The following is a 26575-nucleotide window of genomic DNA, read 5'->3' as shown; positions in this document are numbered from 1 at the left end:
ATGTAATCTTAGTTAAGAGCAAGCAGAAGTTATCAGAGGGTGGTGAAGGCGGGCTATGAAAATGAAATGGAACAACTAGACCTAGGATACAGAATTAGGTAAGGATAGGAATCCAACAGTCATGATCATGAAAAGCTAAACTAACTTAAAATATGAAAAGCTAAACTAACTTAAACGGGTCTGTTTCTAGAACAGAAATGGTTTATTTACAACCCATCTTTATACTTTCAAATTTCCTGCATGGATAAATAGTCATCTCACTATCTAGACCCACAGGAATAGTCCTGAAAGCATTTGCCCTCTTATGGTCTCCTCACTCTGCTCGTAGAAATCAATCTAGTTTTGCTGTTGAAAACCATAGATCAGTCGGGCGCGGTGGCTCACGCCTGTAATCCTAGCACTTTGTGAGGCCAAGGTGGGCGGATCACCCGAGGTTGGGAGTTCAAGACCAGCCTGGCCAACATGGTGAAACCCCGTCTCTACTAAAAAATACAAAAAATTAACTGGGTGCAGTGGCGTGCACCTATAATTCCAGCTACTCGGGAGGCTGAGGCAGGAGAACCGCTTGAACCAAGGAGGCAGAGGTTGCAGTGAGCTGAGATCATGCCACTGCACTCTAGCCTGGGCTGCAGACCGAGAATTTGTCTCAAAACAAGAAAAAAAAAAAGCACAGATCTTCACGCTGGGCGTGGTGGCTCACGCCTGTAATCCCAGCACTCTGGGAGGCCGAGGTGGGTGGATCACCTGAGGTCAGGAGTTCGAGACCAGCCTGACGAACATGTTGAAACCGTGTCTCTATTAAAAGTACAAAATTAGCCAGGCGTGGTGGCGTGCACCTGTAATCCCAGCTACTTGGGAAGCTGAGGCAGAAAAATTGCTTGAACCCGGGAGGCAGAGGTTGCAGTGAGCCGAGATCACACCATTGCACTCCAGGCAGGGCAACAAGAGTGACACTCTGTCTCAAAAAAAAAAAAAAAAAAAAAAAAAAAAAAAAAAAAGGCATAGATCTTTATAGAATCATGAGCCTCCCAAAGTGTTGGGATTACAGCCATAAGCCACTGTATCTGGCCCCCAAATTAGCCGGACATGGTAGTGCGTGCCTATAATCCCAGCTACTCGGGAGTCTGAGGCATGAGAATCTCTTGAACGCGGGAGGCGGAGGTTGCAGTGAGCTTAGATCATGCCACTGCACTGTAGCCTCGGTGACAGAATGAAAGTGTCTCACACACACACACAAAATAAAAATAAAAAAAATAGGCCAGGTGCGGTGGCTTACACCTGTAATCACAGCACTTTGGGAGGCCAAGGCGGGCAGATCACAAGGTCAGGAGATCGAGACCATCCTGGCTAACACGGTGAAACCCCATCTCTACTAAAAATACAAAAAAAAAAAAGAAAAAAATTAGCCGGGCGTGGTGGCGGGCGCCTGTAGTCCCAGCTACCCGGGAGGCTAAGGCAGGAGAATGATGTGAACTCGGGAGGCGGAGCTTGCAGTGAGCTGAGATTGTGCCACTGCACTCCAGCCTGGGTGACAGAGCAAGATTCCATCTCACAAAAAATAAAAAAGTAAAAAATAAAAAATAAATACAATAGTGAGGTGAATGTATATTTTGCAAGGATGATCTGCCCAGTTTAATTGTAGAAGACCAGGTGGATGTACAAGGAAAGAAGTGATACAAATGACAGCAGAAATTAGGGCTATTCCTATTTGTTGCCAATGGATAGATGAGGAATAAAAAGTTTAATGAAGAGTTCATGGAGGATATTACAAGTAATAACTAACAGAGATGGATTTCACTTTGCTAATAATGAAAGAAACACAAAGGTATTTTTCCAGAATTTAGCAACAGTAAACCACAAAACTAGGAATAAAAGCACTTTCCAACAATAGGAAGTCAATTAATATCTGTGGTCAGAGAAAATGTCCTGTGTAATAAAAATCATTGTTTGTACCATATTCGTTCGGAAGTGTGAAGTTGATTGGTAGATACTATTCACAAAAAATGGGTCAGTTTGATTAACACATCCATTGTGACCTCATGATGGCAGAAGGCTTAAAAAAGTCTGTAAAGATAAAATCAAGGCTAAACATGGTGGCTCACGCCTGTAATCCTAGCACTTTGGGAGGCCAAGGTGGGCAGACTGCTTGAGGTCAAGAGTTCGAGACTAGGCTGGGCAACATGGCAAAACCCTGTCTCTACTAAAAATACAAAAAATTAGCTGAGCGTGGTGGCACACACCCGTAATCCCAGCTACTTGGGAGGCTGAGGCACGAGAATTGCTTGAACCTGGGAGGCAGAGGTTGCAGTGAGCCAAGATTGCTCCACTGCACTCCAGCCTGGGTGACAGAGTGAGTCTCTGTCTCAAAAAGAAAAAACAAACAAACAAAAAAGATAAAATCAACTGTGGTAAAAATAAATAAACAGATGAAGATGAAATCATGAAGTTAATAAACAGGGAATACTTTGTCCAGGTATAGGTTTTAGAAACATTTATATACTTTTCAATGGTTTGGTGTATTGAAACACCACCTAGTGGTCCTCTAAACACCACTTTGGTGTATAGAGGGTCACCAAAAAGCCTAACCCTAGGCAGGGTGTGGTGGCTCACACCTGTAATCCCAGCACTTTGGGAGGCCGAGGTGGGTGGATTGCCTGAGGTCAAGAGTTTGAGACCAGCCTGGCCAACATGGTGAAACCCCGTCCCTACTAAAAATACAAAAATTAGCTGGATGTGGTGGCAGGTGCCTGTAATCCCAGCTACTCGGGGGGCTGAGGCAGGAGAATCACTTGAACCGGGAAGGTGGAGGTTGCAGTGAGCCAAGATTGTGTCACTGCACTCCAGCCTGGACAACAGAGTGAGACTCCATCTAAACAAACAAACAAACAAACAAACAAACAAACAAACAAACAAAAAAACTCCACAAAGAAGAGTCTAACTTAACAGAGAATTCGCTCTGCTTCTATCCAATACCTTGAGATGGGAGTTAGAACAAAGATGTAATACTAAACAACACCATTCATAACTAGAAAGCATGTATACCTCCCTTACCCTCTTGTCAAAGAAGAGCCCACAGCTCAAACATCTCTAGAATTCCAAAAGACTTTGGATGACAAAAGATTTTAACACACACTAAAAAAAATTAATTAAATAAATATTAAAAAAAAGCTTTTCATAAATAGGGTTTAGTAAATTCCTATGGAAATTGGTACAACCAGTAAAGAAACTGGAGGTTTCCTGGGTAATCATTTTTGTCCTGCCATCATGGACTTTCCCCTGTTGGCCTAGGTCTTGATAATGATATAAGATAATCATGAATACCTGGAAGCCTAAAGATCCTCTCTGAAAAGTCGTAATAAAAATTAGGCCACGCTCAGTGGCTCACGCCTGTAATCCCAGCACTTTGGGAGGTCAAGGTGGGCGGATCACTTGAAGGCAGGGATTTGAGACAAGTCTGGACAACATGGTGCAACCCATCTCTACTAAAAAAAAATAAGCCGGGAGTGGTGGTACCTGCCTGTAATCACAACTACTTGGGAGGCTGAGGCAGGAGAATCGTTTGAACCTAACAGGTGGAGGTTGCAGTGAGCTGAGATTGCGCCACTGCACTCCACTCCAGGCAACAGAGTGAGACTCCATCTTTTTTTTTTTTTTTTTTTTTTTGAGACGGAGTCTCGCTCTGTCGCCCAGGCTGGAGTGCAGTGGCAAGATCTTGGCTCACTGCAAGCTCCGCCTCCCAGGGTCACGCCATTCTCCTGCCTCAGCCTCCCGAGTAGCTGGGACTACAGGCGCGCACCACCACGCCCGGCTAATTTTTTGTATTTTTAGTAGAGATGGGGTTTCACCGTGTTAGCCAGGATGGTCTCGATCTCCTGACCTCGTGATCCGCCTGCTTCGGCCTCCCAAAGTGCTGGGATTACAGGTGTGAGCCACGGCGTCCGGCCGAGACTCCATCTTAAAAAAAAAAAAAAAAAAAATCTCTAAAAAGTAGCCCCACTAACAAAATAATAGAAGTATAGACATTTATGTCTGACTGCCAGTTTATTATAGACTGGCAATTTATTATTATAAGCCCATAGGTGTAAACACCACTGAGGTAAAGCATTCTATCTAGATGTTAAATTTGTTTGTTGAAAGTATATCTTTTTTGTTTTTTTTGAGATGGAGTCTCGCTCTGTCACCCAGGCTGGAGTGTAGTGGCATGATCTCGGCTCATTGCAACCTCCGCCTCCTGGATTCAAGCAATTCTCCTGTCTCAGCCTTCTAAGTAGCTGGCATTACAGGCACGCACCATCACGCCCAGCTAATTTTTGTATTTTTAGAAGACATGGGGTTTCACCACGTTGGCCAGGCTGGTCTCAAACTCCTGACCTCAAGTGATCCACCTGCCTTGGCCTCCTAAAGTGCTGGGATTACAGGCGTGAACCACCACGCCTGGCCTGAAAGTATATCTTGAATTCTGTGGGATGAAATGTATTTATATGACAGATGTTCCAAAGAAAAAGAGTTCACAGGAGTAGAAAGATGGAAAACATGGTGACCATTAAATATAATTTTTCCTTTTTTTTTGAAACAAGGTCTTGCTCTGTCATCCAGGCTGGAGTGCAGTGGCACGATCACAGTTCACTGTAGCTTCAATCTCCTGGACTCAAACAATCCTCCCATCTCAGCCTCCCAAAGAGCTGGGATTATGGGCATACACCACCATGCCTGTTTTTTTTGTTTTTTTTGTTTTTTAAAAAACGTTTTAAAAGGTTTTTGTAGAGACAAGGTATCACTTCATTGTCCATGCTGGTCTCTAACTACTGGGCTCAAGCAATCTTCCCACCTCAGCCTCTTAAAGTACTGCGAACACATGTGTGAGCCTGGCTGGTCATTAAATATGAAAGCATAAGATGTCCCTAAAAACTCAGAGTTCCTCAAGAGTGAAATGCTAGAAGGCAGTAGGAAGATATGGAGGATGTAGCTTTGAAAGTAGTCATAGTTTGTTTAAAAAAGGTTTTTTTTTTTTTTTTTTTTTTTGGTGCCATCATGGCTCACTGCAGTCTCACCCTCCTGGGCTCAGGGCTCAAGTGATCCTCCCACCTCAGCCACCAAGTAACTGGGTCTATAGGCACATACCACCACACTGGCTTACTTTTCAAAATTATTTGTAGAGACGGGGTCTTCCTATGTTGTCCAGGCTGGCTTTGAACTCTGGGCCTCAAGCAACTGTTCAGCCTTGGCCTCCCAAAGTGCTAGGATTACACGCATGAACCGCCTTGCCCAACCTCTATTTTTAAAAATTATTATTTGTGTCCTTACTAAATTACACATTCTCTGGGGCTCAAGTTTATAAAGAGCTACAAACAACTCAGGAATTAGTAGGACAGAGTAATAGTCTTAATGCTGAACAGCCTTAATAGAACAAAGGCACAATCCTCTCTCTGCCTTATTCCCTTAATGAGCAAATGGACACCATGCTGGAAGAACCCCTTCCCTAAATTTTATTTGGCATTTATTTAGTAATTTTAAAGTATTCCTTTAGGGGTTCTATTCTATACCAACAGCCAAAGTGTTATAGATTCTGTTGTAAATCAGGTAATCTGTCACTGGGTCAATGAAGAAGACATAATTTTGACCCTTATAAAGAATGCACTCATGTCTGGGTGCAGTGGCTCACACCTGTAATCCCAACACTCTGGGAGGCTGAGGTGGGCAGACTGCTTGAGTCCAGGAGCTCAACACCAGTTTGGACAACATAGGGATATCCTGTCTCTAAGAAAAAATTTTTAATTTGCCAGGTGTGATGGCATACACCTGTAGTCCCAGCTGCTTGGGAGGCTAAGCCATGAGGATCGCTTGAACCCAGGAGGCAGAGGTTGCAGTGATCTGAGATTGCACCAGCACACTCAAGCCTGGACGACAGAGCAAGACCCTGTTTCAGATGAAAAAAAAAAAAAAAAAAGGCACTCACTGGGTACTCTGTCAGAAGTAAAGCAGTGTCTTATCTAAAGACTGAGGATTGGAAAGCTGGTATAATAGGAATACAGGAAATAGATAATGGGTCATAAATAATCGCCCAAATGCCCATAGGATCCCTGGAGAACACAAGATTTGGATCATATTAAAACGGAGTTACTCTATCAAATGCAATGCATGGTCTTTGATTAGATCCTGGTTTGAACAAATCATCCATAAAACTATTTTGGGGACAAGTGGCAAATTTGAATATGGACTAGATTTTAGATATTAAGAATTATAGTAGCCACTGCGCTCCATCCTGGGTGATGGAGTGAGACCCCACCCTGTCTCAAAAAAAAAAAAAAGAATTATAGTTAAGTTTGAGATGCAATAGGCCGGGCGTGGTGGCTCACGCCTGTAATACCAGCACTTTGGGAGGCCAAGGCGGGAGGATCACAAGGTCAGGAGATCAAGACCATCCTGGCTGACAGTGAAACCTCTACTAAAAATACAAAAAAATTAGCTGGGCGTGATAGTGGGCGCCTGTAGTCCCAGCTACTTGGGAGGCTGAGGCAGGAGAATGGCATGAACCCGGGAGGTGGAGCTTGCAGTAAGCCCAGATTGCGCCACTGCACTCCAGCCTGGGTGACAGAGCAAGACCTCATCTCAAAAATAAAAATAAAAATTAAAAAAAACCCCAACACTTTACAAGATCTAATCCCTGTCTATCTATTTAGCCTTTCTTCATTCCTTTTATTTGCTATGCTTCAAGCACACTGACTTTCTTTTAATTCCTCAGGAGTCAAGCTCTTTCCTTCCTCAGGGCCTTTGCATACATGCTCTATCTGCTTAGTTACTCTTTTTTGGCCAACTTATTAAACTAGAAGATTCACTTTTTAGGTATCATTTTATTTTTATTTAATGAATTAATTTATTGAGACAGAGTTTTGCTCTTGTCACCTAGGCTGGAGTGCAACCGCAACCTCTGCCTCCCAGGTTCAAGCGATTTTCCTGCTTCAATCTCCCAGGTAGCTGGGATTACAGGCGCCCACTACCAAGCTCAGCTAATTTTTGTATTTTTAGTAGAGATAGGGTTTCACCATGTTGGCTAGGCTGGTCTCGAACTCCTGACCTCAGGTGATCCACCCGCCTCAGTCTCCTAAACTGCTGGGATTACAGGCATGAGCCACCATGCCCAGCCTCAGGCATCATTTTAAATGTGACCTTCTCAAATATATCTTTCCTGACACTCCCTAAGTTGTAAGTCCTGATAAAAGCAACTAAGTTATAAATCCTGATAAAAACACTCATAGCTTGTGATATGTATCCTTAACAAAATGTATCTCAGTAGAAATAAATTAACAATTATTTGTGTAATTATTTAATATCTGCCCCTTGTCAAACTAGGAGGTCCTTAATAGGCAGACACCATAGCCGCCTTGCTCGTGGCTGTATTCCGACTACTAGTGAGCACCCAGACATGATACCTGCTCAATAAATATTTGTTAAATAAATGAATAAATCCTAGACTTGAAAGGTCAGGTTAAGTAAGAAATAAAATGATTTAGCAGTATTCACCATGTAGCAATAAATCTGATCCTTATATCCTTTGGCCTCAGAATTCTGAGAAGTATGGATGACTCTGGGCCCATATCTGACCTAGATATAGCTAAAATGTTGAAGTTATACAAATGAGCTGTTGCTATAACCAAGATAGGGAGAGCCAGGGCTTTAAGGGTATTCTTACACAGGCAAACAAATCATTATTTTATACTACTCTGTGTAATTCACTGACTAAAGTGTTGAAGAAAATATGAAGATGTAATTCATGACCTTAATAAGATACTTTCGTTTAGGAAAAAAAATGACACATTTACATGGAAAGAAAACTGGTAACTAGGTATTAACCAATAAGGGCTAAAAAAAGATGATGTAGCCAATAACAGCTAGATGATGGTTAGACAATTGTACTCTGCCTTAGCTGCACATTAAAATCACCTGAAAAGCACTCAAAATTAATCATGCGCAGATCCCACCTCCATTTAATGGAGTTGGTGGTAGGTTCTGAGGACTGGCATTTTTAAAAAAGCTTCCCGTACAGTTTTAGCATACAATTTGGGTTGAGAACCAGTGGTTTGAGGAAAGTAGAAGTAGCTTTACTAAAGAGTTAGAATTTGAAATGTTTCTTAAAGGATGGGTAAAATTTGGACAGGCAAAAAGGAATGAGAAGAGCTTTCCAAACAGGGCTTAAGGAGTGAGATATGGCAGGAAAGTGCAGAAATTAGAAGGTATAATGTATGTATGGGATGGAGGGTTATCAGTGAATAGACACCATTTTGGCTGAAGTAAAGTATTGGTGAATAGAACATATCTTGTATTTTTATCCCCATGCATGAAGTGCTACTGAACATTTTTGGTATATTATTGACGGCATCAGTACGGTATTCTACTGCACTATTGAAGGAATCTATACCTTCAATAGGTATAAGGTGACAAACTTCTGAACTAAGTGAAAGCTCTAACAACAAAAAGAATGGCTATAAGAGATAAAAAGAGTAAACCAGTAAATGACAGAGCCATAAATGGCACTATAGGAAGAATTTAAAGCTACACATTATTAAAGAATTTAATGTTTGGTCACACCAAATTCATTAAACTTTAATAATAGCAAACCATCATAAAGGCAAATCATCTAAATAAATAAAAAAGTTTATTCTAAATTCCTTTAGCACTGAAATATAAACTTCCATCATTAGATGTCATCCTAGTTCTGGCCGGGCGTGGTGGCTCACGCCTGTAATCCCAGCACTTTGGGAGGCCGAGGCGAGTTATCACCTGAGGTCGGGAGTTCAAGATCAACCTGACCAAAATGGAGAAACCCCGTCTCTACTAAAAACACAAAATTAGCCAGGCATGGTGGCGCATACCTGTAATCCCAGCTACTCAGGAGGCTGAGGCAGGAGAATTGCTTGAACCCAAGGTGGAGGTTGTAGTGAGCCAAAATCACGTCATTGTACTCCAGCCTGGGCAACAAGAGTGAAACTCCATCTCAAAAAAGAAAAAAAGAAAAAAAAAAAAAAAGCCTGGGCATGGTGGCTTACGCCTGTAATCCCAGCACTTTGGGAGGCCAAGGCGGGCGGGTCACCTGAAGTCGGGAGTTCGAGACTAGCCTGACCAACATGGAGAAACCCTGTCTCTACCAAAAATACACAAAAATTAGCGGGGTGTGGTGGTGCATATGCCTGTGATCCCAGCTACTCGGGAAGCTGAGGTAGGAGAATTGCTTGAATCCGAGAGGCAAAGGTTGCGGTGAGCCGAGGTCGCGCCATCACACTCCAGCCTGGGCGACAAGAGCAAAATTCCATCTCAAAAAAAAAATAAGTCATCCTAGTTCTATCTCTAGGGTTTATCTTTTTTTGATTCTTAGAAAGAAAATAATAAAATACTTATTGCAAAGATCTGTGAAAAAGATGTGGAGAATTAAAAAACAAAAAGTGATTTGAGGTAACACTTCAATTGTTAATCCATCCCATCCTTATAAAGTACTGTATTTAATAATTACCTTCATAATTTGATGGTTACAAAATATTATGCTAAAATCTTTTATTTATAAGCAGATCAAAAGACATCTCTAAATCAAGCTCTTTTGATTTAGAATCACAATTAAATAGCTATTTCTATATCATACCTTGTATTTGGTCATGGTGCTAAAATGATTATTCCGAAAGAACACACAAAGTTCTCCTTCCTGAACCGTTGAAGTTAGTTCACATAATCCATGGTATGTCAGTTGAGTGGCTGTGTTATTTAGAAACTGCTCAGCTACAAAGCCTATAGAACCAATGCATAATATTAGATAGAATAATTTCAAAATTAAAAAGTTATTCTTTTTCTATTTAAAGTGTGTTCCAAGCATGGAAAAAGGCCTATCATTATAATACTTTCCCTACTACTTTATGATGACTCCAAATTGGACATCTGTGATTTTAATTTTGCTATGAAATATGTGTATACAGAAATTCCTAACCTAAAGAAATAGTTACATGAAATTCTTTTTTATAAACAAATGAATTTACTTATACCTCACCTACTATTACAAATGATTTCATGCAGGTTGCAGTAAAAAAGCAGACACAATAAAACTAAAACTCATCAAAGCAAATAAAAAGACAGGTGTCAGGCAATTTTAAAAATGGGTAGGAAAGAAAAATGTCAGTCAACAGCTACCTTCCCGGTAGCAAGGTGTTTTCACATTAAAAGATTTTACAAAAATCCTAGATAATTCTTAAACTTCTCAATTCTTAATTGTAAACTTCTCAATTCTTGCTTTAAAACTACAAGTAGGCATAAGGCTGAAGAGAAAGCCGTGGGATAAATGATGCCATTTGTAATGGCTTTTTATGCCATTTTTATTCTAATCTCCTCCAACATATGCCACTCATGTAGCTGTATCAAGTTTGGAAACAGATCTTATGGCTTTTGTTTTTGAAATACAATAAAATATGCAGAAGTGATCTGGGGTATAGTTTAAAACATATATATACACACACACACGCACGCATACAGCTGATCTTCATAAACACAATTGATCCTCATTGCAAGTTCGTATCTGCAAGTTCATCTGCCGGCTAAAATTTATTTAGAACCCTCAAATCAACACTTGCAGCATTTTTATGCTTGTTTGTGGACATGTGAAGACCGGTGAAAATTCTGAGTGGCCCAATGTGCACATTCCCAGCTGAGGTCAAACAAGGCAACATTCTGCCTTCTTGCTTCAGCTCTCTCACATACTGTAAACAAGTGTCCCTTTCATGGTCATTTAGTGCCAAGTTTTTCACATTTTTATGCCTTCTGTTGGTGATTTTGCTGTTTCAAACAGCATCCAAGCATAATGCCAAAGTGCTGGCTAGTATTCAGTAGACAAAGGCTGTGATGTGCCTTACAGAAAAAATACATGTGCTAGGTAAGTTTCGTTCAGGCATGAGTTATACAGGTTGAGAGGCTAAGTATCACTTATCTGAAATGCATGAGACTAGAAGTGTTTTGGGTTTGGATTCTTTTGGATTTTGCAACATTTGTGTTATACTTATCAGCTGAGCATCCCTAATCTGAAAATGAGAAATCTCAAATGCTCCAATGAGCATTTCCTCTGAGCGTCATGTTGGTGTTTAGATTTTGGAGCATTTTGGATTTTGGATTTTCAGATGAGGCATATTCTATCTGTAGTGCTGTTGGCTGTGAGTTTAACGCTAGTGAATCAACAATATATATTAAATAAGGTGTGTTTAACAGAAACACACATAAAACAAGTTTATGTATTGATCAGTTGATGAAAATGTTGTTACCAAAGGCTCCTTGGAAACTAACTCATATTTATCCTAGGGACAGTGGTTCAGCATTCACTAATTCAGTGTTCACAGCAACTTTATAGAACATAGCTATCATAAATAATGAGAATCAACTGTATACATATTTTTTTAAACTTGTATTTCTCTTCTTTGCCTCCTTCCTTTTGGAGTAAGGAGAGATGTCTCAGAAGCAATGGAAGAGGAGGGAAGGGAATGCCCTAAAAAGTTTCATAAGTGATCTGAGAGATACAGATATAAGGACTAAAGATAAATCTGTGGTATGAAACTAACACTTCAACAATAAATTTAAAATAAAACTTGGTAGGGCCAGAAGCAGATAACATAGGTTTATTCCACTCCCTAGACATCCCTTAGTGTCAAACCATAGTACTTCAAGCTACAAAGTAGTTGTAAAAAGTTACCACACTATAGTTATCACACTACTGCAAGGACTTTGTTATGACAGAAAGTACAAAAATTATAAAGAGGTCTATAGTCAAAAGAAATTCATTGAATACTTGCAACTTTTTCGGTTTATACATTTAGATATAAGAAGTTTCTCCACCTGATTACTGTTGTTACTTTGCCAAGTACTAAGTTACCATATACTAATGAATAGCATTTATGATGTACACTAGTAAATAGCATTTACTATTATGTAGCATTTAAAGAGTAGGCATTATGCCTGTGCTGAAAAGTACCACTGCTATCTGTAATATCTGTATTACTAAATGTTCCCTTCACAAAGATGTTTTTAAATGCCCCTTCCATACCTTACTCACACAATATCCTCTCTACAGATCCCTCTCAAAAAGATACAGAAATTCAGTAGATATATAGCACATTACTTTCATGTTAGTGTGAAATTCAAAAATTCAATATTAGAAAGGTCTTTCTCTGCTACTTCTTTTTACAGAATAGGACATAGGCTCAGAGAGAATAAGTGACTTGCCCAAGGACATAAAACTAGTTATGGCAAAGTGAAGACTGTAACCTAGGAGAATTATTATGGGTATTAAGTTTTAAAATTTATTGCAGATGAGTATTATAAATGCCACCTGAATTATATCTCTCCCAAAACCATAAAGCATAACTTATTAAGAACTAGGAAAAACAATGTTTCGTAATTCTCCTGTCATCTCTTAAACAGTGGTTTTAGTGGAAAAGGCTAATCTAGTTTTAACTTTTTACAACTATTTAAACAAATTTTGGAAAACAACTCTAAGTGATACACAGTGGTTTATTTATCTGTAGACTTATCAGAGCATCATTATAATGCTCAAAGAGGTGTTACTGATTCAAATAATCCATGGTTTATTTACAACATTCACATTAAATCTCAATTTTATTGTTAGATACTGTTACTGATGATACTAAAGGTAAAAAAATTCATATAATGATAATAGAGTATTATTCATGAGAATAAATGTAAGCCCTATTTTCCTGAGAAGATTACTATATTTGAAAATATTTCTTATATTCAGAAATTCAAGGCTGGGTGCGGTGGCTCACGCCTGTAATCCCCGCACTTTGGGAGGCTGAGACGGGCGGATCATGAAGTCAGGAAATCGAGACCATCCTGGCTTACACAGGGAAACCCCTTCTCTACTAAAAATGCAAAAAAATTAGCTGGGCGTGGTGGCAGGCGCCTGTAGTCCCAGCTACTCAGGAGGCTGAGGCAGGAGAATGGCATGAACCTGGGAGGCGGAGTTTGCAGTGAGCCGAGACTGTACCACTGCACTCCAGCCTGGGCGACAGAGACTCTGTCTCCCAAAAAAAAAAAAAAAAAGAAAAGAAAAAAGAAATTCAATAATAAATTAGTTCATTAAATTGTTTTCCTCTATTACTGGACAGTTATTAGAGAACATGAAAGTAATGAATGCCTTAGAGATGGTGAAGTTAGAAAGACAGGTACTATCATTAGGTAAAAAGGAATAGAATGTAGAAATAGGAAGGAAGGAAATTTGATTTATTTAAAAATGTTGCCTAGATGTGGTCCTGTCTGAGATTTGTGTTCAAATTTAAGCTTAGTCAGAACTTAACTTGTCACTGTGACAGCTTTAAACAATCTAATTTTAAAGAATTTAATCTATATTTAAGTTTCAAAGATCAAATACATTATATGAATGTATTTTTTTCTCAAAAGGATGGGCAAAACAATTTATTTTAATGACAAATGCCCAGATTTTACTTGAAAAGATAAAAGCTCATACAATTTTTTTTTGTTTTTTTGGAGACGGAATCTCACTCTGTTCCCAGGTTGGAGTACAGTGACGCTATCTCGGCTCACTGCACACCTGGCTAATTTTTTGTATTTTTAGTAGAGACAGGGTCTCACCATGTTGGCCAGACTGGTCTCGAACTCCTGACCTCAGGTGATCTACCTACCTCCCAAAGTGCTGGGATTACAGGCGTGAGCCACCGCGCCCAGTCCACTCATATGATTTGATTCCAGGAGTGCAGTAGGGAGCCCAGAACATTTTACTGTGCCAAAAAATAAGTGCTCAAGGAAAGATGAGGAGATACAAAAGAACACAAGACCCAACTTGAGGGCATCCCACTGGCCATATCATATTTAGAACAATTAAAGCATCAAAAAGAATAATGATAATGGATTATAATACACTGAATAAAAAGGAATCCATGAGTTTATATTGATATAATTTTTTTTAATGGGGAAGGAGGAGAAGGAAGAGAAGTGAAAACTGTTCTGTTACAGAAGAATAACAACTAATAAATAGAAGGAATAACAGAAATTATGACCACCACAGTAATAATTGATTCAGGCAAGAATCAATGGATGCCAGATCTACTGGGTGAAAGATTATTAAGGAATAGCATATTCACACAGTTCAAAGAATAACATCACAGGTGACTTATTAACTACCAAGGGAAAAGGGCATCTTTACAGTATTAAAACCTGGCAGATATTATCTTATATTTGAACATCACCAAGAATGAGATAATCAGGCTCATGTGCCCCCGATTTGATGCACTGGGAAAGACATAATGTCACCTATGTAGCATCCCTGCCAAAAATATATAACCTGAATCTACTAATGAGGAAATAATCAGATGAATCCAAATTGAGGAATATTCAATGGAACAACTGGCCTGGACTATTTTAAAAAGTCAATGTCATAAAAGACAAAAAAGGAAGGAAAGGAGGGAGGAAGCAAGGAAGGAAACGAGGGAGGAAGCAAAGAAGGAAGGAAGGGAGGAAGCAAGAGAGGAAGGAAGGAAGAAGGTTATAGAACTATTCTACATTACAGAAGACTAAAGAGATGTGACAACTAAATGATTCTTAATTGGAGCCTACATTGAAAAAAATTAAAAGCTGTAAGGGGCATTACTGGGAAAATGGGATAATTCTGAATATGAACAATATATTAAATAATATTGTATAAATGCTAAATTGCTTGAGATAATTGTATCGTGATTATATAGGAGAATTTATATAAGAGAATTCCTTGTTCTTAGGAGACAAATGATGAAGCATTTACGGGCAAAGTGCTTTATTTGCAATTAATTCTCACAAGATTTAGGGAAAAAAGAGTGTGTGGGGCTAGGTGCAGTGGCTCATGCCTGTAATCCCAGCACTTTGGAAGGCCAAGGCGGGCAGATCACCTGAGTTTGGGAGTTTGAGACCAGCCTGACCAACATGGAGAAACCCCATCTCTATTAAAAATACAAAATTAGCTAGGTGTGGTGGTGCATGCCTGTAATCTCAGCTACTCGGGAGGCTGAGGAAGAAGAATCGCTTGAACCTGGGAGGCAGAGGTTGTGGTGAGCCAAGGTTGCATCATTGCACTCCAGCCTGGGCAATAAGAGCAAAACTCCGTCTCAAAAAAAAAAGATTATGTGTTCGGTGTGTAGGAATACAGAAAAAAAGAAAACATTCAATATATTAACAATTGGTAAATTTAGGTAAAGAGCATATAAATGTTCATTGTGCCATTATAATATTTTTTATGGGTTTGAGATTTTTTAAAATAAAAGTTGAAGAAAGAAAAAGGAAACCAATATTATTTAATAAAAATAATAAGCCAAACTATAATGTTCAGTATTTATGGCACATAATAAAGGCTCAATAAATATTTTAATAAATGAATAATACATATCCTAGAAATATTTTTATAAGTGTATTTTTGTCCTAGGATCAACTGTTAAAGAAACATTCCTAGGCCGGGTGTGGTAGCTCACACTTGTAATCCCAGCACTTTCGGAGGCGGAGGTGGGCAGATCAGCTGTCAGGAGTTTGAGACCAGCCTGGACAACATGGTGAAATCCTGTCTCATCTAAAAATACAAAAAATTAGCCAGCGTGGTGACGTGAGCCTGTAGTCCCAGCTACTTGGGAGGCTAAGGCAGAACAACTGCTTGAACCCAGGAGGCAGAGGTTGCAGTGAGCCGAGATTGCACCACTGTACTCCAGCCTCCAGCCTGGGCAACTGAGCAAGACTCTGTCTCAAAACAAACAAACAACAACCACACACACAACAAAAAAGAACGATTCCTGAGAGCATCTGGAATTAAATGAATAGCTCTGGTGAAGTCTGGCTGCTGGTACTGTGCTTTTTTTAAACTTGCTGATTTTTGCTGCCATGAAAAATCAGCATCATCACAACCAGATTCAAAAAGGTATTGTTTCTATTCATCACTATACTGGAAAAAAAGTAGAAAATAAAAAAGGTATCAACACCCAAAAGCACTGTGTTCTACAAATAAGTATTCTACGTAAAGTAAAAGTTCTATACCTTTACTTACAAGGTATTTGCATCAAGAAAAGTGAATGTTATCTAAAACAAGTTGAAAGAACACCTAACTCTATTTGATTATTTGCTAAATAACATTTCTTTTTCCTTAAAAAGGAATTTGAGGGAATATATTTCTTATTCTCCATACCTTGATAGGAAATAAAATCTGTGAATTTTTAAAAAGTTATCACCTGTGACCAAAACTTATTATTTTTTTTTTAATAAAGATTAGAAATAAGTCAGCTTTGAGGTATTATACTGATTTAAAGGGAAAGCTACAATTGCAGGCTAAACAGAAAAAGAAAGCAGATTATTTCAACTGAACACCACTCAAGATAATATGATATATGATGGGCTGGCTGAGGTGGCTTATGCCTGTAATCTCAGCACTTTGGGAGGTCGAGGCTGGCAGATCACCTGAGGTCAGGAGTTCGAGATCAGCCTGGCCAACATGGTGAAACCCCATCTCTACTAAAAATACAAAAATTAGTCAGGCATGGTGGCACATGCTTGTAGTCCCAACTACTCGGGAGGCTGAGGCAGGAGAATTGCTTGAATCCAGGAGGCAGAGGTTGCAGTGAGCCGAGATCATGCCACTGCACTCCAGCCTGGGTGACAGAGCGAGACTGTCTCAAAAAAAAAAAAAAAAAAAAAAAGATAATATGATGAAGAAAAACGATGAAGGAAACCTAATTGCTAAAAAGTAAGTAAAAATGTCTATTATGGTCTATTATGGCCTTTTATTTTCCATGATTTCTTAGTGTTTTATACAAGTAACTGTTAGTGTTAAGTAATTATTTCAAATGAACTACATACTTGTAGTCACTTACGAACAAATATCTAGTTTAGCTTTTTAATTATGCTGAATGACACATATAATTATTCTTTAATATGGAAATCTGGCATGTAGAATTTCACCACTATGAAATTTATATATCAAGGAAGTAATCAATAAATATACCCAGTAGATATTCCCTAAAAATTCTATACCATTTTAGAGGGTTTCTTTCTTTGCTTTTACCATGATGTTCTTCCTAAATTATCAATAACACATATATTAACTATAGTTTTTCGTTATCCTGAGGAATCAATGTCAGAAAAATAATAATATTTGTGACATCAGGTTAAGGAAAAAGAAGTAATGAATGGACTGACTTTTTTGTTCATTTTATTAATTATTGTAGTACTAAGTCCCATCCTTACTGTATTTGTAGCCATAATTGGGAAAGATGTTAAAAGTGTTTCACATAACTTCATACTCCATAAGTCAGTTTATCCAAGTATTACTTCTTGGCTAGCATTCTGTCTGTTACCACTTTCTGAATCATATTGTTCCTTCAAGTACTACTGAATAGCATACTCTAGTATACTGGACATTACTGAAGAAGGATTCCATAGATAGACATTTTTAAAATAGGAGCTTCTTTTTAGTAAGATATCTATGGTAATGAGAGCTTGTATAGGAATGCAAACTTCTAGTGAGTGGAGTTTTTCCCCCCTACAGTCTAGTTCATTGAGAAGGAATTTTGTTAATTGAGATAAAACACTTTTCTAACAGTTTTTGTTGCTTCTTTCCCTCCTAAAATTTGAACATTGCTGCCTCATGCTGTAACGAAAGAGTTGTCAGAGAAATCAACGATCAACGACTGTATAATGTTTTTTGCTTTTTGTTTTTTTTTTTAAGACAGATTCTATTCTGTTGCCAAGGCTAGAGTGTAGTGGCATGATCTTGGCTCACTGCAGCCTTGACCTCCTGGGTTCAAGTGATCTTTCAGCCTCAGCCTACCAAGTACGTGGAGCTACAGGTGCCTGGCTAATTTTTTATTTTTATTTTTTAGAAATGGGATCTTGCTACATTGCCCAGGCTAGTCTCAAACTCCTGGGCTCAAGCAGTCCTCCTGCCTCAGCCTCCCAAAGTGCTGGGATTACAGGTGTGGGCCACAATGTCCAGCCTGTCCCTGTATCTTTATATGTTTATTGCAAGTAGAAGACTAGCATAAACCTCCCAGCCTGATCAAGACAAAATCCCATCTCTACGAAAAATACAAAATTAGTGCATGCCTGTAATCCCAGCTACTCGGGAGGCTGAGGCAGGAGAATGGCTTGAACCTGGGAGGTAGAGGTTGCAGTGAGCTGAGATCGCACCATTGCACTCCAGCCTGGGCAACAAGAGTGAAACTCCATCTCCAAAAAAAAAAAAAAAAAAGATTAGGATAAACCTTAACTAAAATACTATGCATTTTCTTATTATTTTCCTCTTTTGCAAAAATGTGTTAAACTTCTGGATAATTAAGTAATATAATTAGTTGGGTTCTGATTAATATAGATGGAATTCATGCACATATCTTTTATATGCTCATATGTTCTTGTAGTCGTCAGTTTTAATTCTTAAAAATGTGATTATTGTAATAAACTTTCATTATATCTTATGTAAAATAATTGTGTGTCTGAGACAGACTAAAACTCATGCTCTACTTCTCATGATTTCTCTTTCTTTTTTGTTTACCTTTCATAGAAAGAAGAAGTATAGCCTCAGTATTTGTGTGTATTTTTGAAAGAGTAAAATGGGGACTAAGAAGGTATATCTACATGCTATGCCTTTTGATAGCATTCTGTTTCAAATCTCCACTTCTCATCATTGACTGGAACACAGTTGAAAAAATATTAAACTGATTTTGTGATGATGAATTTAGGAATTCCAGTTAGCTAAGGATTAGGAAAACTGATTTTCAGAGGCATATTCTGATCCAGAATGGGGCTTTAATATATTATATTATACTGAAACGTAAGGCAGTAGTCTACTAAAATAGAGTACTTGAGCACCATAATACTCATCTCAGTCAATTGAAGTATTCAGGATCAATGATAAAGTCCATTCAGTACTCCTAAATAATAAACCTTTTTTAAAAAAGTAATTATCAGTAACCTCTGGGTACATGACCATACCAAAGTTAGCAAGTGATTCCAAAGATTTTTAATAGAATTGAGGCCTGATTTTACAAGTTAAATGAAAAAGAATTCTAGGAAAAACCTTTCACTGGCACCTTTATGAAGGATTACTTTTTTTTTTTTTTTTTTTTTTGATACAGAGTCACTCTGTTGCTCAGGGTGGAGTACAGTGGCGCGATCTTGGCTCACTGCAACCTCCGCCTCCTGGGTTCAAGTGAGTCTCCTTCCTGCCTCAGCCTTCTGAGTAGCTGGGATTACAGGCATGCGCCACCATGGCCGGCTAATTTTTTGTTGTATTTTTAGTAGACACGTGGTTTCACCATGTTGGCCAGGCTGATCATGAATTCCTGTCCTCAGGTGATCTACCTGCCTCGGCCTCTCAAAGCGCTGGGATTCCAGGCGAGAGCCACCATGCCCAGCCTATGAATGGTTACTTCTTAAAATTCATACAAGTAATATGACATGTGTTTTTTAGAAGTCTTATTTAATAAATTTGAAAGATATTAAATTATTAGAAAAATTATCTTGCCAAGAATTTCAAAAGTCAGGAAACAGCAGCACTCACCCACCTTCACTAACCAGCTCACTATTGTCTGACTGTTTACAAGAGATGATCTTCTCCACTAGTTGGTTGTAGCTGCAGTTACCAACAGCTTTTACGATGTCATCAATCTAGAAAACAAATGACTGTCTCACTAATCATGGTAAGATTAGAAACAAAACAAAAGAAAGCCATATCACTCTTTATAATTTTATTCTAATACTAAATATAAAACTATTATTTAAGAAAAACAAAATCAGCACTAAAATCAACACCCAACAGTTTCCAAGTTTGTTTACAGCTCAGTATGACACATTATGAAAAATACTGCAGTTGTATTATTTTAATTATGCAAAAAAGATTAAATAGGATTATTACATGCAACTTTATTTCTTAAGGTCATAAACATGTATTTAAGTGATCAAAATAAAACATAAACTATTTCAGGAGAAAAAATAAGAAAATATCAATTTTTTTCCACCCAGCATAAACTACCAAGCAACAGTTTTTTTTTTAGAAAGTAAAAAACAAATGTTGCACATTTAAAGCAAGGCAACTTTAAATATGTTAATTTATAGGATTAATAAAATTATTACATTTTATTACTTATTTCCTAGAGAAGTATAGTGGAGATGTGAGTAGAGATAACTAACGTTATTTTCCTGAAGAAAAGTATGTTAATCAGGAATGGTATCTGCTTCATGGTTCTTATTTAATCTTTGTTTTTGGAGGTACTGCAGAAGAGTAAATTTAAACTTTTAAGCTATAGGAAAATAAAATTGGGCTTCTTTACTCTGTCTCCATTACACTTTGCTTTGACTATAGAAGAAAAAGAGGTTTCCACTGTCTAAACAACTTATATAGTTGCCTTTCCATACATGAAAATATATTTATATTTATTTATAAATTATTTACATGTATTGCTGTATTAACAAGTTATATACCTAATAAATACAAATTTTAGAATTATATAAATAAAAATAAGAGGGCCAATGTTTTCTTCCTACATTCAAATGATCACCTTGAGGACTTACTCTTTGAATACCACAGGTCTCAACATATATCTGCACATACTCAGCAGTGGTTTTCAAACTTGGGGAGCTTATTAAAAAGATGTAAAAGAATTTCAGGCTCAAGTTGTTTCTCAATTGTGTAAGTTTTCATTCCACTGCGCAGGTGATTCCGATGCATAACAAGTTTGAGAACCACCATTCTAGGCTATAATTTATTTTCCTTGTTTATGAAAAGGTCTACAATACTAAGAGACTCTTAACTCATACAACTGGAACTGATGATTGGTTGAGACGACAATCAGTTAATTCAAAACATCAAAGCAGGAAATTGTGGAAAATGTTTACAGGCATAGATATCTTAAACATTTTTTTTAGTCGGGGGAATGAAGTCTCATTCTCTTGCCCAGGCTGGAGTGCAGTGGTGTGATCTTGGCTCATTGCAACCTCTACCTCCCAAGTTCAAGTGATTCTCCTGCCTCAGCCTCCCGAGTAGCAGGGATTACAGGTACCCGCCACCACACCTGACTAATTTTTTTGTTTGTTTTTAGATGGAGTCTCGCTCTGTCACCAGGGTAGAGTGTGGTGGGGCAATCTTGGCCCACTGCAACCTCTGCCTCCCAGGTTCAAGCGATTCTCCTGCCTCAGCCTTCCTAGTAGCTGGCAGTACAGGCGCCTGGCACCACGCCCAGCTAATTTTTGTATTTTTTAGTAGAGTCGGGGTTTCACAATGTTGGCCAGGATGGTCTTGAACTCCTGACCTCAAGTACTCTGCCTGTCTCAGTCTCCCAAAGTGCTGGGATTACAGGTGTGAGCCAATGTGCCTGGTCCATATCTTAAACATTTCATATTAACTTAAAACACAAAAATGTATTCAATGGTCAATCTTTTGATGCAGAGCCAAACAAATCCTTTTCTTTGCGAGAGGATCCTTGGGATAAGATTCTATGTAGATCGCACAAAAAACATCTATGAGTTCCAGCTTTGATTTATGTAAAATGAGAAGTTAGACCCTTAAGAAACAATTTGAGGGCACAATCTCTTCAGATGTTATTTTCCTCAACACCTTTACTTTATAGTGCTTTTCATTAGTGACTCAATTTCAGTAAGTCTTTTTAAGAATCTGAATTTTCAATTCTAAGAAATCCACAAAAATACAGCTACAATAAGTTGGCTGTGGTGGCTCACACCATAATGCAAACACTTTAGGAAGCTGAGGCAGGAGGATATCTTAAGGCCAGGAGTTCAAGACCAGTCTGGGCAACACAGCAAAACTCCTGTCTCTAAAAATAAAATAAAATATTTTTTTGAGATTTTTTTCTTACTCTGTCTCCCATGCTGTGTCACCCACAATGGAGTGCAGTGGTGTGATCTGGGTCTCACTGTGTTACTCTCGCTGGAATGCAGTGGTGTGATCAGAGCCCACTACAGCCTCAACCTCCCAGGCTCAAGCAATCCTTCCACCTCAGCCTCCTGCATAGCTGGGACTATAGGCACATGCCACCACACTCAGCTAATTTTGAAATTTTCGGTAGAGACAGTCTCATTATGTTGTCCGGGCTGGCCTCAAACTCCTGGGCTCAAGCAATTCTCCCACCTTGGTCTTTCAAAATGTTGGGATTACAGGCGTTAGCCACCATGCAAGGCCTCTAACAAAACATTTGTTTAAAAATTAGCTGGACATGGTGGTGCACGTCGATAGTCCCAGCTATTCAAGAGGCTGAGGCGAGAGGATTACTTGAGTCCAAGAGTTCAAGGCTGCAATGAGCTATGATCATGCTACTACACATCAATCAGCCTGGGCAATGGGGCAAGACACTGTCTGTAAAACAAAACAAAACCCCCCAAAACCCAACTACAATAATAAACACAAGATCAACAGGCTGGGCATGGTGGCTTATGCCTATAATCCCAGCACTTTGGGAAGCTGAGGCGGGCAGATCACCTGAGGTCGCGAGTTCCAGACCAGCCTGGCCAACAAGATGAACCCTCATCTCTACTAAAAATACAAAAAATTAGCCAGGCGTGGTGGTGGGCACCGGTAATCCCAGCTACTTGGGAGGCTGAGACAGGAGAATCACTTGAAACTGGGAGGTGGAGGTTGCAGTGAGCCAAGATCACGCCACTACACTCTAGCCTGGGCAACAAGAACAAAATGCCATCTCAAAAAAAAAAAAAAAAAAAAAAAAAAAAGCCAATATACAAGAATCAAATATATTTCTCTAGAGTAGCAATAAAAAAGATTTCAAATATTCATAGGCAGAATCCAGAATCTGTACATTAGTGTTTCACTCAAGGCCAGGTGTGGTGGCTCACGTCTATAATCCCAACTTTAGGAGGCTAGTGGGGGAGGACTGCTTCAGCCCAGGAATTTGAGACCACCCTGGGCAACATAGCAAGACTTTGTCTTCACAAAAAATAAAAAATCTAGCCAGGCATGGGATTGTGTGCCTGTAGTCCCAGCTACTCAGGAGGCTGAGACAGGACTGCTTTAGCCCAGTAGTCCCAGGTTGCAGTGAGCTATGATCATGCCACTATACTCTAGCCTGGGTGTCAGAGTAAGATCTTGTCTTCCCCACCCCAGAACTCCATTCATCCAATTTATTTGGATGTCTATTACATACTACTACATACAAGGTGCCATTAGAGAATCTATACACACAACAGTGAGCAAAATAGTTTATGCTTTCATAAAGCTTATATTCTAGAGTAATAATAAACCAAATCAACAAATACATAGTGTAAGGTTGTTGTATATAGTGGTATGCACATGTTTGTTTTCATTGTAGTATAGTATTCCATAGAATATACCATAATGTGGTTATTCATTTGTCTTTTGATGGTTATTCAACTTGTTTTCAGTTTGGGATTATGGCAAATAATACTGCTGTGAAAAACTCTAGGACATTTATCCTGTTCCACTCATCAGGAGTTTATGCCTTGCCAAATTGCTGGGTCTTAAGGAACGCTTAGCATCAACTTTAATGGATAAATTAAACTGGCTTCCAAAGTAAATGGTCAATTTCCATTCTCACCACAAGGAATGAGACTTCTCCATGCTGCACATCTTTGCCAACATTTAATATTGTCAAATTTTTATTTTTTTATTTTTGTTTTTTGAGACAAGGTCTCACTCTGTCGCCCAAGCTGGAGTGCAGTGGTGCATTCTCAGCTCACTGCAACCTCTGCCTCCTGGGTTCAAGCAATTCTCTCTGCCTCAGCCTCCGAGTAGCTGGGATTACAGGCACCCGCCATGACAACACCCAGCTAATTTTTGTATTTTTAGTAGAGACAGGGTTTCGCCATGTTGGACAGGCTGGTCTCGAACTCCTGGCCTCAAGTGATTCACCCGCCTCAGCCTTCAGCAGTTTTATCATGATGGCCAGGGACTGGAAAACGCCCAGATGCTCTTTAACAAGTAAAACCACAGTATGTCCACACCATAGAATAGTACTCAGTAATAAAAAGGAACAAATTATTGATAGATGCAACAATCTGGATGATGCTTTGGAGACTTATGATGAATCTGAAATGCCAATCCAAAAAGATTACACACTGTATTATTTTGCTTATATAATATTCCAGAAATAACAAAATTATAGAAATGGAGAAAGATTAGTGGTTGTCAGGGGTTAAGAAGAGGGTAAGGGTGTGAGAGAAGTGGGTGTGGATATAAAAGGGCATCAGGAGGGATTCTTGTGTTAATAGAAATGTTCCGTATCTTGACTTTATTTGTTTACTTATTTATTTATTTTGAGACAGGGTCTCGCTCTTTCTCTCAGGCTGGAACGCAGTGGTGTGATCACAGCTCACTGTAGCTTCAACTTCCTAGGCACAAGTGATCCTCCCACCTCAGCTTCCTGAATAGCTGGGACTACAGGCATGTTCCATTATGCCTGGCTAATTTTTGTATTTTTGTAGACATAAGGTTTTGCCATGTTACCCAGGCTAGTCTTGAACTCCTGGGCTCAAGTGATCCTCTTGCCTTGGCCTCCCAAAGTTCTAGGATTATAGGCATGAGCCACTGTGTCCAGCCATGTATTTTGACTTTATTAATGTCAATTTCCTAGTTTTGATATTTTACTAAATTTTGCAAAATTACTAAATTTTCCCATTGGGGAAAACTGGGTAAAAGGTATGAGGGATCGTTCTTTATTATTTCTTTTTTTTTTTTTTTTTGAGATGGAGTCTTGCTCTGTTGCCCAGGCTAGAGTACAGTGGCACCATCTTGCCTCACTGCAAACTTCGCCTCCTGGGTTCAAGTGATTCTCCTGCCTCAGCCTCCTGAGTAGCTAGGATTACAGGTGCCCGCCACCACACCCGGCTAATTTTTGTATTTTTTAGTAGACACGGGGTTTCACCATCTCGGCCAGACTGATCTTGAACTCCTGACCTCATGATCCACCCGCCTCGGCCTCCCAAAGTACTGGGATTACAGGCGTGAGCCACTGCGCCCAGCCCATTCTTTATTATTTCTTACACTGGCATGTGAATCTACAATTACTTCAAAATAAAAAGTTTAATTTATAAAAAAGGTAATTCTCACCTCATACCATAAAACAAAATAAATTTGAAAGGCATTGGCTGGGAGGAGTCCTTTGTCTTTTTCTTTTAAAGTTCACAATTAACCAATATTATTTTGAAATTTGAATCTTACTTATGTTAAAAAATGTAAGTAAGTGAAAATAATATTACAACAGTATAGGAATAGACATAACAGATCAGTGGAAAAGAGAAGACTCTAACCTATATAAAAATTTAGTATGTGATAGTAGAATTATTTTTTCCTTTCATCCTTCCAATTGACTCTCCATTTCTTCTCTATTCGGGAGACTAACCTCTATGGACTGCAGCAACTGGAATTCTTACTTTCTAGTTATCAGCTGAATTTGGCCACTGGGAGCTACTGGAGGAAATCAGAAAGTGGCAGTCAGAGAATGTTTTACCTATGCTCTTTCCCTGCCGGGCCATAGCTTGGTGGTAGTATTCTGCTCCTGCAGGTCACATCTCCTGGTCAGGAGCTCTGTGCTTTACTAATCAATCTTGCTGTGTTCTGCTAAGTATTCCCTCTCCTTGTCTCTTCAGAGTTAGGAGTGGCAATCGTTTTCTGCTGTTGCTAGGTCTAAGATGCTTCACCAACCTTTGCTTGTTCCCCTTAACTTTGTCCACACCTTTGTAAATAGTCTCTTCATTAAACTTCTGACAGTTATCCTTAAGTGTGTCATCTACTTCCTGCCAGGACCCTGATACCCTTGACAAGAGGCAAAATCTGGATTGCTAGAATGGAAAGATGGCAGTGCCTTTTCAAAATAAATGTTTGGGTAATACAAAATCTCTTTTCAAAGCTATGCAATAAAGAATATGGTCTTGCCCAAAGAGAGGTTTGACCTTTGTCCCGGCTCCTATGAAATAACTTCTAAATCTTGGCAATTCCGTACCAATAGGACTGACTGTGTTATTTATCGTGGGCTCCTTGGGCCACACCTGCAGTTTATACTAATGATGGATCCCTTGAACCACATGGTGTCAGCTCAGCTTCCAGGGAGGAAAGGGTAGGAGCCTGGGTTCAATTACATGGGCAATAAATTAAATCATACCTACATAATGAAATCTCAATTAAAAATCTGAACACTGAAGGTTGGGTGAACTTCCAGGATTGGCAGCACTCCATGCATATTGTCATACATCAATTCCAGGAGGGTATGATGTCCTGAGGATCCAAGGGGAAGCTTCACAGTTGGAACCCTCCGAGATTCTGCCATATATCTCTCTTTCCTTGGCTAATTTTAACCTGTACCTTTGCCCTGTAATAAACTGTAATGGTGAGTATAATAGGTTTCAGGGAGTCCTGTCAGTCACTCTGGTGAATTACTGAACCTCAGGGTAGTTTTGGGAAACCTCTGAACTTGTGATTGGTGTGAGAAGTAAGGGTGGTCTTCTATGAGCTCTTCCCTCTAACCTTGTAGTTGGGCCCTAGCTCCTTGCAGTTGGGGTCAGAGGTCTTGGGCAGACTTAGTAGTCTGGAGGA

At 39.1% G+C, this 26575-nt stretch overlaps 1 protein-coding gene across 4 annotated transcripts in view; it reads right to left on the bottom strand.

The window, feature by feature from the left end:
• MINDY2 (MINDY lysine 48 deubiquitinase 2) overlaps positions 1–26575 on the bottom strand; it is an 89880-nt gene that overhangs the window by 22351 nt on the left and 40954 nt on the right. For 2 of the 4 annotated variants that reach the window (XM_050796821.1, XM_050796822.1), the window contains exons 5-7: positions 19566–19668; positions 18109–18231; positions 9632–9774 (exon numbers count right to left, since the gene is read on the bottom strand). In XM_050796821.1, coding sequence (XP_050652778.1) covers positions 9632–9774; positions 18109–18231; positions 19566–19668 — 369 coding nt within the window. The remainder of the gene's footprint in view (positions 1–9631; positions 9775–18108; positions 18232–19565; positions 19669–26575) is intronic. The other 2 variants (XM_050796823.1, XM_050796824.1) reach the window with 1 other exon arrangement.

This window comes from Macaca thibetana, chromosome 7 (genome assembly GCF_024542745.1).
Source record: "Macaca thibetana thibetana isolate TM-01 chromosome 7, ASM2454274v1, whole genome shotgun sequence".
Taxonomy (NCBI): Eukaryota; Metazoa; Chordata; class Mammalia; order Primates; family Cercopithecidae; genus Macaca; species Macaca thibetana.
The sequence above is the reverse complement of the archived record's forward strand: the minus strand, read 5'-3'. Positions and strand labels throughout refer to the sequence as shown.